At 44.4% G+C, this 12,719-nt stretch overlaps 1 protein-coding gene across 1 annotated transcript; it reads left to right on the top strand.

Annotated features, from left to right (window-relative positions):
* Positions 1-6,345: 6,345 nt before the first annotated feature.
* On the top strand, positions 6,346-11,556 carry LOC122612520. Its single transcript, XM_043786199.1, has 4 exons — positions 6,346-6,704; positions 7,518-8,363; positions 8,421-8,524; positions 8,597-11,556. Exons 1-4 carry the CDS (start codon positions 6,346-6,348, stop codon positions 11,554-11,556), a joined length of 4,269 nt encoding a protein of 1,422 aa, XP_043642134.1.
* Positions 11,557-12,719: the final 1,163 nt, after the last annotated feature.

Below are 12,719 nucleotides of genomic sequence, written 5' to 3' on the forward strand. Positions count from 1 at the left end.
TGCTCCTTCTTATATTTAATTTCATTATTTAATCGTTCAAATTCTGCAGTATGATTTAATAATGATAATTTTAGCGGATCCCAAATAATTTTCGGTACTTCACTAACCTCCCCTATATAAGGCATTGATAGCGATTCTTCGCTTTCGGACGATTGAATATTATGGTGGGCAACTAGAAATTTATCGTCGGTTCTAGCCGTACAATATGGCGCAATGCTTAGAACTCCTTGCTGCGGCATATCAAACAATTCAATTGGAGAGCCTGTACATTGCAGTCGGACTTTGGAATTTACCGGAACCTTAAACAACCAACTGCTTTTCTTCTCCAACTCTACCCAGTAACTTTTAGATTCGACTGCTGTTTTATAGATACAGTTCGCCGCTCTATTTGGCTATAGAGGCTGGATCTCACATGCATTATCATTCGCAGAATTCCAGGGCCAACTTCCCTTACATATTTTCTTATTTAGTTGCCATTTCCGACATTGATTTAGAGTGGCGTCCGTCATTATGTGATAGGAATCTATTTCAAAATTATAAATTAAATATTCGGCAGTTGTATGCACCATTATTATCTGATCTTCATTACGTATTGGCACCGGAATGAGTCTAAACAATTTAGATGGATGCCTACTAAACAGAGGCACCTTTGCACTAATTATTAATTTGTCGTCGATAAATAAACCTCTGGCTGTTATCAACGTATACACCTCCTTAAGTTCCGTACCTGACCGTTTTCCTGGAATTACTAAATTCTCCGAAGGCTCTGCTGAATTTTGTCAATTTTCTTTTTGAGCTGATTTGGCCTAAGAATATTTGTATTTAGCCTACCGTGATTAATATCAATCAAAAGGCTTATAATACCTGCTTGAACTTTTTCGCCTTCTATCAATGAGTGCAGCTGTTTCGTAACCATAAAGAATTTTATCGATTCCTTATAAACATAATAATTTTCTTTTAGAACTTCGGTCATGTTCTCAATTCTTATTTCCATACTCCTAAAATTTGCGATAACATCTTCGGTGGTTCTTTTTAATAAATTGGTAGTTTGTTTTTTTATTAGTTTATCAAGGTTGTTCTGATTATCTAATAAATTCTTCATGTTTTCTTCTAATTGGTCCCTGTCATCCTCATCCATTATACCAAATAAAATATGATACAAAGATCCCATAAATTCGAACGGGGCACGCTTCTGGATCTAGACTGCATCATAAACAATTTATTGTTTTCTTCAAGTTCCGATAACTGATCTTGCATATTATCTAAAACTTGACTACATTGTTCTTCAAAGCTATGAAGCCTTTTACAAACTTTTCTCATTTCTCTTATAAGCGCATTACCTTTTGTAATCATTCTAAAATATGGATATATTTTATAATAGATACCCAAATTCCAAGAAGTACTGACAATCTCAACATCTCCTAGAGGATCTAAATATATTGCTGAGGTCTTATTTATATTCTCTATTGAATATTTTGGTGTTATATTTTAAGGTATTGCGCTAGAAAATTGGCAGCTTTATATAAACAACAACATTGCCATGATAATCCCAATCTTGGACATTCCTGATGTCGCTCTAGTAGGTCTTTTTGGCTCAGGGTCAGCCTCATTTTTTTCAACAGAACTTATACCTTCTAAAGGACAAATTTTTGTAATGGGTCTGGTGATAAATCCCTCCTGAATTTTTACTTTAGCCACTCGGACCTTATCATCCTTCCCTTTATGGACTTTTTCCACCATTCCTAAAGGCCATCTTGCTGGATGACAATTCTCATCCTTCGACAAAACTATTTGCCCTTTTTCTATATTAGGAATTTATCTTTTCCATTTATTCCTTTGCTGGAGCGTATGCAAATATTCATTCTTCCATTTTACCCAGAAATCTTTCCTCATTTTTTGGATAAGTCTCCCTATCCAAATTTCCGATTCTTTCATCTTCCATTGGTTCGACTATTTCTAAGGGGGGTCTTCCAATCAAAAAATAACCTGGTGTTAAAACCTCTTGTTGGTCAATCTCATTAACTATAGTGTATAATGGTTTTGAGTTTAAACATGCTTCTATTTGACATAAAAGAGTTGACATTTCCTCGTATGTCAAATTAGTGTCGCCAATTATACGCTTTAAATGGTATTTCATTGACTTAACCCCAGCTTCCCAAATACCTCCGAAGTGAGGTCCTGCCGGGGGAATAAAATGCCAGTCAATTCTATCCTTCTCCAGCTGCGCAGCAATTGCTAAATTTTCTTGAATTGCATAAAATAATCTGATCTAATTTTCTGGCAGCTCCTACAAAATTTGTTCCGTTATCTGAATTGATACTATCACGTTTCTCTCGTCTTGCAATGAACCTTCTGAGAGCAGCTAAAAATGCGTCAGATGTTAGATCGCTTACCATTTCTAAATGTATGGCTTTGGTTGCCATACAAACAAATACGGCAACGTATCCTTTAAATGTTTTTTGTCCGCGATTTTTTGAACACCTAACATAATAAGGACCTGCGTAATCTAATCCCGTATTTAAAAATGGAAATGACATAGTAACCTTATATCTTGGCAAATTACCCAATATTTGATGAGCTGTGTTTTGCCTGTACCTTGCGCACTTCACACATTCTCTTAAATATTTTTTCAGTGAATTTTTTAAACCAAAAATCCAAATCTTTGGATGTAATTTCGCATTAGGTTTATCCCACCATGCAATGTTTCCCTATGAGCATTTTGTATTAATAATTATGTTAAGTACCTTTTCCTAACCTTTTTCTAAAATAATCGGATGCTTAACTTCAAACTCTGCATTTGAGTTTTGCAGTCTTCCTCCTACTCTCAGAATCCCATCCTTTTTCAAAAATGGATTCAATGACAATATTTTATTATTTGTCTTAATTTCTTTGTTGTTTTGCAGGCACTTTATCTCCTGACCGAACTGATGTTCTTGTTGTTTCTTAATAACAACCCTTTCAGCGAGTTTTAACTCCTTTACTGAAAAATAAGATGGATAGTATTTTTTTTTGGTTTTTATTTGAATAAATCTGTATATATGTGCTACTATACGTATGAGTTTTTCCATACTGGAATACTTTTCTATTAATTTATTAATTGGATCATTTGTTTCGTCATTAATTATTGTGTTTACCAGTACAGTTTCTTCAACAGATTGCTGCTGAGGCCAAAGTTCCTTTGGGTTAGCTAGCCATCTTGGACCTTTCCGCCAAAGATCACAGTGTGTCAATTGTTTTGAATCAATTCCCCTCGATGCTAAATCTGCTGGATTATCCTCTGACTTCACATGATTCCATTCAGTATTTTTTAATTTCCTAATGTCATCCGTTCTTCGTCTGATAAATTTAACCTTCCTCTGGCCATTCTTGATCCATGCTAAAGTAGAATCACTCCAAGCATAAATTTCTACCTTACTGGTTAATGACTCTTTTATTCTTTGGATCAGTAAACTTTACAAATGAGCGACGCACAGTTCTAGTTTAGGGATAGTTATACCCGTTACTCGTAGAGTAAAAGGGTATACTAGATTCGTTGAAAAGTATGTAACAGGCAGAAGGAAGCCAAAGCCAAAGGAAGCCAAGTTTCCGACCATATAAAGTATATGTATTATTGATCAGGATCAGTAGCCGAGTCGATTTGGCCATGTCCGTCTGTCCGTCCGTATGAACGTCGAGATCTCAGGAACTACAAAAGCTAGAAAGTTGAGATTAAGCATACAGACTCCAGGGACATAGACGCAGCGCAAGTTTGTCGATTCATGTTGCCACGCCCACAAATCGCCCAAAACTACCACGTCCACACTTTTGAAAAATGTTTCGATATTTTTTCATTTTTGTGTTAGTCTTGTAAATTTTTAACGATTTACCAAAAAACTTTTTGCCACGCCCTCTCTAACGCCTACAAACCGCCCAAAGCTGCCACGCCCACATGTATGTGCTGAAGACTCTTCTTCGCACTTCGAATAGCTGAGTAACGGGTATCAGATAGTCGGGGAACTCGACTATAGCGTTTCTAAAATTAATCCAGCTTTGGATTCGAATATTTTCTAAATATAATAAATTTTCCTTATATGCTTCCCAGTATTTCAAATCTTCTGCTGCTAATTCCTGATCCCATTTCTTTTGCTTATCCAAAGTTTTTGAATGAAAAGCTTTCCTAAAATAGTCACGGGAGCCAACCATCCTAAGGGATTATATATGTTCATGCCAAACAGCTGAGTCCGGTATCCCGCCAGCGGAGCATCGCTGTTGGCGGAATGTTTCGGAAGTTGGACACGAAGCCGTTATTTTTTGTGAAGATTTTTACTTGAAAATAAAACCCCGAACGAGAAGGACGAACTCCAACACCTTTTGTTTCATTTAACTCTGGGAATATTTGCGACACCAGCTTTTCCGGCCCCCGACGTCTTCATTTTTGGTCCTTCGAGCCGGATCATCCAGCGCTTTGCCGAGATAAGTACGGTGCCAAAATCCCCACCATATATGTATATACATACGCATATATATTGCTGCGATCAAAATCCGCTCACTATCAACTAGTGCAACCTGCGCAATAATATATGTTCGTGTGTATATTCTGTATGCATCCTTTCCCTTTTATGTTATCAAACAATCATCAACTTTCCAATAAAAACACCAAATAAAAAATCAAAATTCGCCACCCAAACTTTCACATACAAAAAAACATACAGACATTCCATGTATGTTGGCCGATCGATGTACATACATATGTCCATTGCATCTGCATACATTGCGTACATGGCACATACGCAACGTCGTACATCTGCATGGTCATAGGGTGTTTCATTAATTGCCAGAACATTCAAACAGACATTAATATCATCCAACATATGTACATACATATATTAATGTTATTGTTTATTTTCACATACACGAAAGCTTCCACACACACGACAAGCACAGACGATTTGTTGGACCGGCAGATAAGAACCGGCTGCAGCCAACACTAGCGACGAACAAATCCACGAACACAACCTCCAGCGCAGTAAGAAAAAAAAAAAACAAATTTAAAAGCAACCATCGGCGCTAATATTTACATATTGCATATATATATGTGTACCAGCACATGTACGTATGTGTCAAGGTAGCCACTCTAGGGCCATACACGGCATATTCCAATAAGGGACCGTTCAAACTGACACTACTTTTTTTCTAGTTTCCCATAGAAAGTGTCAATTTGTGTTTATTTTTGTTTCTTTAATACTTTTTTTAACTCCGTTCTTGATTTTATTCGCATATCCGATTCGCATATATCGTCTCAAAAAATTGGCCGAACATCCACGCTTATCCAGCGTCGCACATCGATAATTATAGTCCAGCGTGATCCAGTGCCCTCATATCTGTTTTTTTTCTCAATCGATAGCAACATTTATTCCGATTATTGTGTATTCCGCGCTTAATCCAGCGACCCCAGGTTTTATATAAAACGATAACATAATTTGTAACGATTACCATTTGTTTTTCAAGCGCAATCCGGCGCCCCTTACCTTTGTCTAAATCGATTAATTCCGATTATTCATTTTTCTTTGATTTTGTCTCTCGCTCAATACAGCGACCCCGGTGTTTTTTTTTTTGTTCCGATTGTCACATCTTTTTCACGCGTTGTCCTGCGCCCCCACACCCTGTCTAAATTGATGCGATAATTTGGTTCTTTAATTACTTTTGTGCGCTTTATCGAGCGACCCAGTATAACTCCAAATCAACAATCCTTAGCTTTCGATTATTTTGGGTGTCCGCTTTATCTAGCGACTCCAGTTATTTTTTTCCAAATACGGAACATTCCGATCGATCCAACTGGTCGCACGCTTATCCAGCGTCCCAATATATAAGTTGTTTCGATCTTTGTTGCACGCTTTTTCCAGCGTCCCAATATAGAAGTTGTTTCGAGCTTGGTTGCACGCTTAATCCAGCGTCCCAATATATAAGTTATTTTGATCTTGGTTGCACGCTTTATCAAGCGTCCCAAATACATAAGTTGTTGCGTTTTTTCAATTGGTTGCACGCTTTATCCAGCGTCCCCGTATTTGTCCAAGCGGACAGACTGTTTCGCCCCCGCACGGTTCTCGGCTTCTCCGAGAGCTTAATATGCCAATTGGCCACGGTGAGGAGGTAAAAACTTGTTTGACTGTTTCTAAAACGTCTCAACGAGTTAGAGCCAAGAGCGAGTCCTCTGTGCCCTTCAAAAGCCCAAGTCCCACTCGAAGCAAAAGCCCATCGACAACTCCACGAAAATCAACGAGCACGTCGCTCCAAGTTCCACGGTCAGCACCGAACACGAAACCGAATTTAGACTTCTCACCCCAAATTACTAGAGCAACCGCAAAAATGGCGCAAGCTGAGGCAGACAGGGCCTTGATGAAATTCATGACCATAACCGATAGAGTAGGTCAGTTCGAGGCCAGAGTCAACACCCCAGCAGTCACAAGTCCGTCAATCCACACAAGAAGGGTGCGGCTCGAGCAGATCAGGGCCCTATGGGTCAAGGTGGAGAAGGAATACGAGGCGTGCTCCGAAGCTCTGTCCGGTCTGGGATCCACAGACACAATAACAGTCATGCAGTCCAAGTATGACTACTGTTATGCCGTTTACGAGCGGTGCGCAGCGAGCCTCAACGAGATCATTGAAGAAGGTTCACGCTCGCAACAGGCCGTTCAGGCCTCCATTCCGGCGCCTCCTCAGGGAGGGTGTCGCTTACCCCCAGTCGAGTGCGACAGTTTCAGTGGGGACTATGTTCACTGGCCCACGTTTCGGGATCTTTTCTCAGCCATCTACATACACAACCCTCGGCATTCAGAAGTTGAAAAGTTGTTCCATCTCAATGCTAAAACTAGTGGTGAGGCTAAATCCATTGTGGCCTTATCACCCTTAACAAATGATGGATTCGAATCAGCATGGAGAAACTTGCAGAATCGTTTCGAAAACAAGAGGCTGCTGGTCAACAGTCAGCTTAAGATTTTGTTTAATTTACCTTCTGTTGCCCTTGAATGCGGCAATTCCTTGAAACAGTTAGAGAGCACAATTCAAGGTTGTTTAACAGCTTTAAAAATAGCAAAAATCGACACCTCTAACTGGGATTGCCTGCTCGTTTTTCTGTGCTCTGCCAAGTTGCCAAAGCTAACGCTGTCTCTATGGGAACAATCCCTTATGAGTAAGACAGATATTCCACTGTGGGCTGAATTCCAGGCTTTCTTACAAGATCGTCATCGAACGCTCGAGGCGATTGAAGATTTTAAGCCAAACGCTCAATCCAGAGCACTGCGGACTGACAATAGCCCGCGGGCGATCCAGACCTTTGAGAATAGAGTGACGGTACCTCCACAATCCTGTAAACTTTGTTCGCAAGAGAACCATCCTATCCGAGTATGTCCGTTATTCTTACGAATGCCAGTCGGAGAGCGGGAGAAATATATAAAACAGCAGAAATTGTGCTTAAACTGTTTTGCTAGAACGCATCTGCTTAGGGATTGCACTAGCACGCATAATTGCAATACTTGTAGAGGGCGCCACAACACTCTCCTGCACCGAAACGGCACTCCACCAGTCCAGTCAGCGGTCAATCCTGACCACCAGCCCCACGTATCCACATTAAACCACCAGCAAGATATACAGTCCACTCCATTAACGAATCAACCGAATGTGCAAACGATTCTGGCTGTAAACACTCAAGGGGTCCTCCTGAGTACAGCTTTAATAGAGATTTGCCATTTAGGCATCAAATACTCAGCACGGGCACTTATTGACTCGGGTTCTGAGGCAACCTTTATTTCAGAACGCTTGTTCATCTTGATTAAGTTGCCTTATGAATCCATCCATGCTCAAGTTTCAGGGCTCAACCTCACTGTTGCGGCTCAGCCCCGTAAGCGCTGTCAACTCAGCATAGGTTCTCCGGTCAAGCCCCACATCCAAATTAAGACTTCTGCATATGTACTACCACAACTGGCCGGGAGTCTCCCATCCTTTACTTTACCTGAGGACTCTTTAAAGCATCTGCCGCCTTTGCAACTAGCAGACCCAAATTTCTACCGGAGTTCGCAGATCGACGTTCTGATCGGTGCCGATATCCTGCCATCGATCATTCTCAGCGGCTCCCATCCCAATATCTGTGGCACGCTTCTTGGCCAGGAGACCATATTCGGATGGATTCTTTGCGGTCCGATCGCAACGAATCCCACAAGCAGAATATGCTCATTTTCGTCCCGACTAGCTGTCACCGAGTCCAGACTGGACAACATTCTCACAAAATTTTGGGAGGTGGAGGATGTTCCAGTGAAGCGGGTTAGGGAATCCACCTCGATTTGCGAGGAAAACTTTGTCCAATCTACCAAAAGGAACGAGGATGGGAGGTATGTGGTTTCGTTGCCCTTTAAAGAGCCTAACAATATCAACCTTGGGCACTCCAGGTCGATCGCACTGGCTCAGTTCCTCCGAAACGAGATTCGACTGAATAAAGACGTTGCGTCAAAAAAGCAGTACGACTCAGTCATTCAAGAGTTTTTAGATTTAGGTCATATGCACCAAGTCTCTCCGAACGACTCTAATAATTTTTAATTGCCCCATCATGCTGTCTTCAAACCAGACAGCACCACAACGAAGGTTCGCGTTGTGTTTAATGCTTCCAATCCTTCATCAAACGGGAACAGCCTCAATGATATCCTTCATGCGGGGCCCGTACTGCAGTCCGATCTTACTATCCAGATTCTAAAATGGCGTTTCTTCAAGTATGTGTTCAATGCGGACATCACAAAAATGTACAGGCAAATTCGGGTAAATTCAACCCATACGCGCTTTCAGAGAATCCTCTTTCGCAATAAGGATGGTGAGCTCTGTGACTATGAACTCGATACAGTCACCTTCGGCGTAAACTGTGCGCCTTTCCTAGCCATCCGCGTACTACAACAGTTGGCTCAGGATATCCGAGGCCAATATCCTTTGGCAAGTGACATCATCTCGAACTTCATGTACGTCGACGATGTGCTCGCAGGCACTCACACTAAGCAGTCGGCAGTTTTAGCCATCAAGGAGCTTCGGCTGGCTCTTGAGAGTGCTGGTTTTCCATTACGGAAGTGGACCTCGAACGAAAGAAAACTCCTACAAGAGGTTCCAAAGGAGCACTTGATTAGTGCAGACTTTCTTGAGCTTGAAGAGGCTAGTACGGCGAAAACTCTTGGGATCCGTTGGCAAGCTACATCTGATAGTTTCTTTTTTATTCCAATGGTGATCCACCTCCAAACTGCTTACACAAAACGAGAGGTTTTATCTCAGATAGCCAAACTGTTCGACCCTGCAGGATGGCTATCACCTTTCGTAGTCCGAGCCAAGATTTTTATGCAGAAAATTTGGCTACGGGAGCTGGGCTGGGATCAGCCACTCCCCAGGGATCTCGCGACCCAGTGGCGGGAGTTCCTAGAAGGGTATCCTGCCCTGAAGGAGATTCGTATTCCGAGATGGGTACGTTTCCATCCAGCTGCGAAACTTCAGTACCATGCGTTTTGCGACGCGTCACTGGACGCCTATGGGGCTGCTATTTTCGTCCGAATCGAAACGAAGGAAGGCTGTTGTACCCATCTACTTACATCCAAAACCCGAGTCGCTCCTGTCAGATCCATCTCCATACCACGCTTGGAATTGTGCGGAGCAGTGCTGCTCACGGAGCTGGCAGCTCTAGTAATTTCTGAAATGCCTCCTGATGTTTATGAGACCTTTTACTGGACCGACTCCACGATCGTTCTTGCATGGCTGAGTAAGCCAGCGTGCACCTGGACAACATTCGTTGCCAACAGGGTCGCAAAAATCGAACAGTGTACCAAAGGAAGCAAGTGGGGACATGTACGATCCGAAGACAATCCAGCTGATCTGGCAAGCCGTGGCGTCTCACCCCAAGAGCTGAAGGACAGCGCACTGTGGTGGCGTGGGCCAGCTTGGTTGCACCTCAAACAGGAGCAGTGGCCGAGTGAGTTGTTGGTCCATCCGGAGACTGAGCTTGAGCAGCGCCCCGTCAAATGTCACACGGTCGCAGTGCCCTCAGCAGTTGAAATCCTAGAGAGGTTCTCAGCCTTTGACCGAGCTCTGCGAGTTCTTGCTTATGTGTTTCGTTTTGTGAAAAGTTGCCGGAGGGAAGGTGTAGCCTCATCGGCAGAACTCACTGCGGCGGAGTTGTCGGAGGTGCAGGAGCGGTTAATTGTGCTCACTCAGAAGAATGAGTTTCCCGCCGAATATAAGGTTTTGAGCAACAAGCAACCAGTTCCACCCGCAAGCGCAAATTCTAACCTAAACCCCTTTCTTGACGGGAATGGTGTCTTGAGAGCAAGCGGCAGGTTACAAGCATCTGAAATGCTTAGTTATGATGAAAAACATCCGATCATCCTTCCTGCACGGTGTAGGTTTGCCGAACTTCAAGTCTTGTTTATCCATCGCATATCCTTGCATGGGGGGAATCAATTAATGATCCGACTGATCCGTTCCAAATTCTGGATTCCCAAGCTTAAAATGTTGGTGAAACGAACAATACATTCGTGCCGAGTGTGTGTCATTCACAAGAAGAGACTGCAGACGCAGTTGATGGGGAATTTGCCCAGTGCGAGGTCCACGATTTCCAGACCGTTCACCCATACGGGAGTGGACTTCGCAGGACCATTTGACGTCAAGAGTTATGTCGGTCGAGCCTGCAAAATCACAAAGGGGTACGTGTGCGTTTTTGTGTGTTTTACTACCCGGGCTATCCACCTCGAAGCGACCTCGGACTTGACTACAGAGAAGTTCCTGGCCGCATTCTCCCGTTTTTTCGCTCGGCGTGGGTGTCCACAACACGTCTACTCTGACAACGGGAAAACGTTTGTCGGAGCTTCCACGTCCTTATCAAAGGATTTCATTGAAGCTACCAGAACATCGGTTTTATCGCAGCACAGTCTTCAGAATGTGTCCTGGCATTTCAACCCTCCTGGCGCACCTCATATGGGAGGGCTTTGGGAGGCAGGTGTGAAGAGCTTCAAGTCGCATTTTTACAAGTACACAGCCGCTGGGAAATACACGTTCGAGGAACTGACTACCCTCCTGGCGAAGATTGAGGCCTGTTTGAACTCCAGGCCCATCTCGCCAATGTCCGAAGATCCCACGGACCTTATCGCTCTGAGCCCTGGGCATTTTCTAATCGGTGGACCATTACTTGCGGTAGCAGAACCTGAGGTTAAAGAAGGTCCCAGCTCCATTATCAATCGGTGGCGGAGGTTGAAAGCCCTGAATCAGCAGTTCTGCCTGCGTTGGAAGGAGGAATACCTAAAGGAACTCCACAAAAGGAATAAATGGAAGTTCCCAACGCGAGATCTCCAGGCGGGAGACATGGTGGTGATCAAAGAGGAGAACTTGCCATCCAACGAGTGGCGACTTGGGCGTATCCAAGTGGTCTGTCCCGGCGTGGACGGCAAGGTCAGAGTGGCAGACGCTCTCACAGCACGGGGGGTCGTCCGAAGACCAGTGGCAAAAATGATCCGCCTTCCAATGGACAGCCCGAATGAGTCGAATGACTCCTCCATACTTTAAGTATTTTGAAAACCTGCTACTGACGAGTCCTAATTTGTGTCGTTCTACGTCGTCCATGTGTCCCGATCATCCGCATCTATCTCATCTATTTTTTTATTTTGCCCATTTCTTATACAATGGCTCCAGCGATCCGCCACGATGTATACCGCTGTCGAGTGTGCAGGGGGGTTCACCCATTGAGGAGCTGCCAGCGATTCCTGCAACTGCCGGCTGTGAAGCGGCTCCGGGCAATCTTGATTAACAAGTACTGCGCGAACTGTCTGGCCCACGAGCATTCGGGTCGGTCGTGTCGCAGCAAAGCGAGGTGCCGCATCTGCCGAGAGGCCCACCACACTCTGCTGCACATCCGCGGTGAACAGCCAGGCTCTTCGAGGCCTCAACGGAAGCGCGAGCCACAAGCAGCGCCTCAGCCTCAACGGCGTCAGGAGGTGGGTTCGACCGGGTCACGACGCTCAGCCTCGCCGATGGATAGTTCCCCACCCCGCAGCTCCTTGTCAACGCCGACGGGCGCGCCTAGCTTGGTGCGGACGAGCGTCAGCATCCTTCCGACCGCTGCCGTGCTCATTGGGTCCGAGCAGAAGACATTCGATGTGCGAGTCTTGGTGGATCCGTGCTGCCCCGTGAGTCGCATCCACGTCTCGCTGGTGAAGGCCCTCAACTTGGCCGTCACGGGTGTGGGCAACGAACGGCTGTGCACCACCGAGATTCGCTCAAAAACGTCGCGGATGAGCAAACAGCTGCTGATGCTGGTGGACGAGCAGATGCAGAGCCGGACGCCGGCACAGCCCCTGGATCCGAAGGTGCAGGACATGTTCCACAACATGACGCTAGCGGATGACCGGTGGTTCCACCCAGCGCTTGTCTCGGCTGTCCTTGGAGCCGACGTTTACGCCGACCTGATGCTGCCGGGTATCATCGCGAGCCAGGACGGCCTGCCCATGGCACAAAATTCCAAGCTGGGATGGATCCTTTCGGGACGCTGTTCTATGTCCTAAATTTGCAAGTATTCCTCTTGCAAGGGGGGGAGAATGTTCATGCCAAACAGCTGAGTCCGGTATCCCGCCAGCGGAGCATCGCTGTTGGCGGAATGTTTCGGAAGTTGGACACGAAGCCGTTATTTTTTGTGAAGATTTTAACTTGAAAATAAAACCCCGAACGAGAAG

The sequence above is a fragment of the Drosophila teissieri genome, chromosome 2R (genome assembly GCF_016746235.2).
Source record: "Drosophila teissieri strain GT53w chromosome 2R, Prin_Dtei_1.1, whole genome shotgun sequence".
Classification (NCBI taxonomy): domain Eukaryota; kingdom Metazoa; phylum Arthropoda; class Insecta; order Diptera; family Drosophilidae; genus Drosophila; species Drosophila teissieri.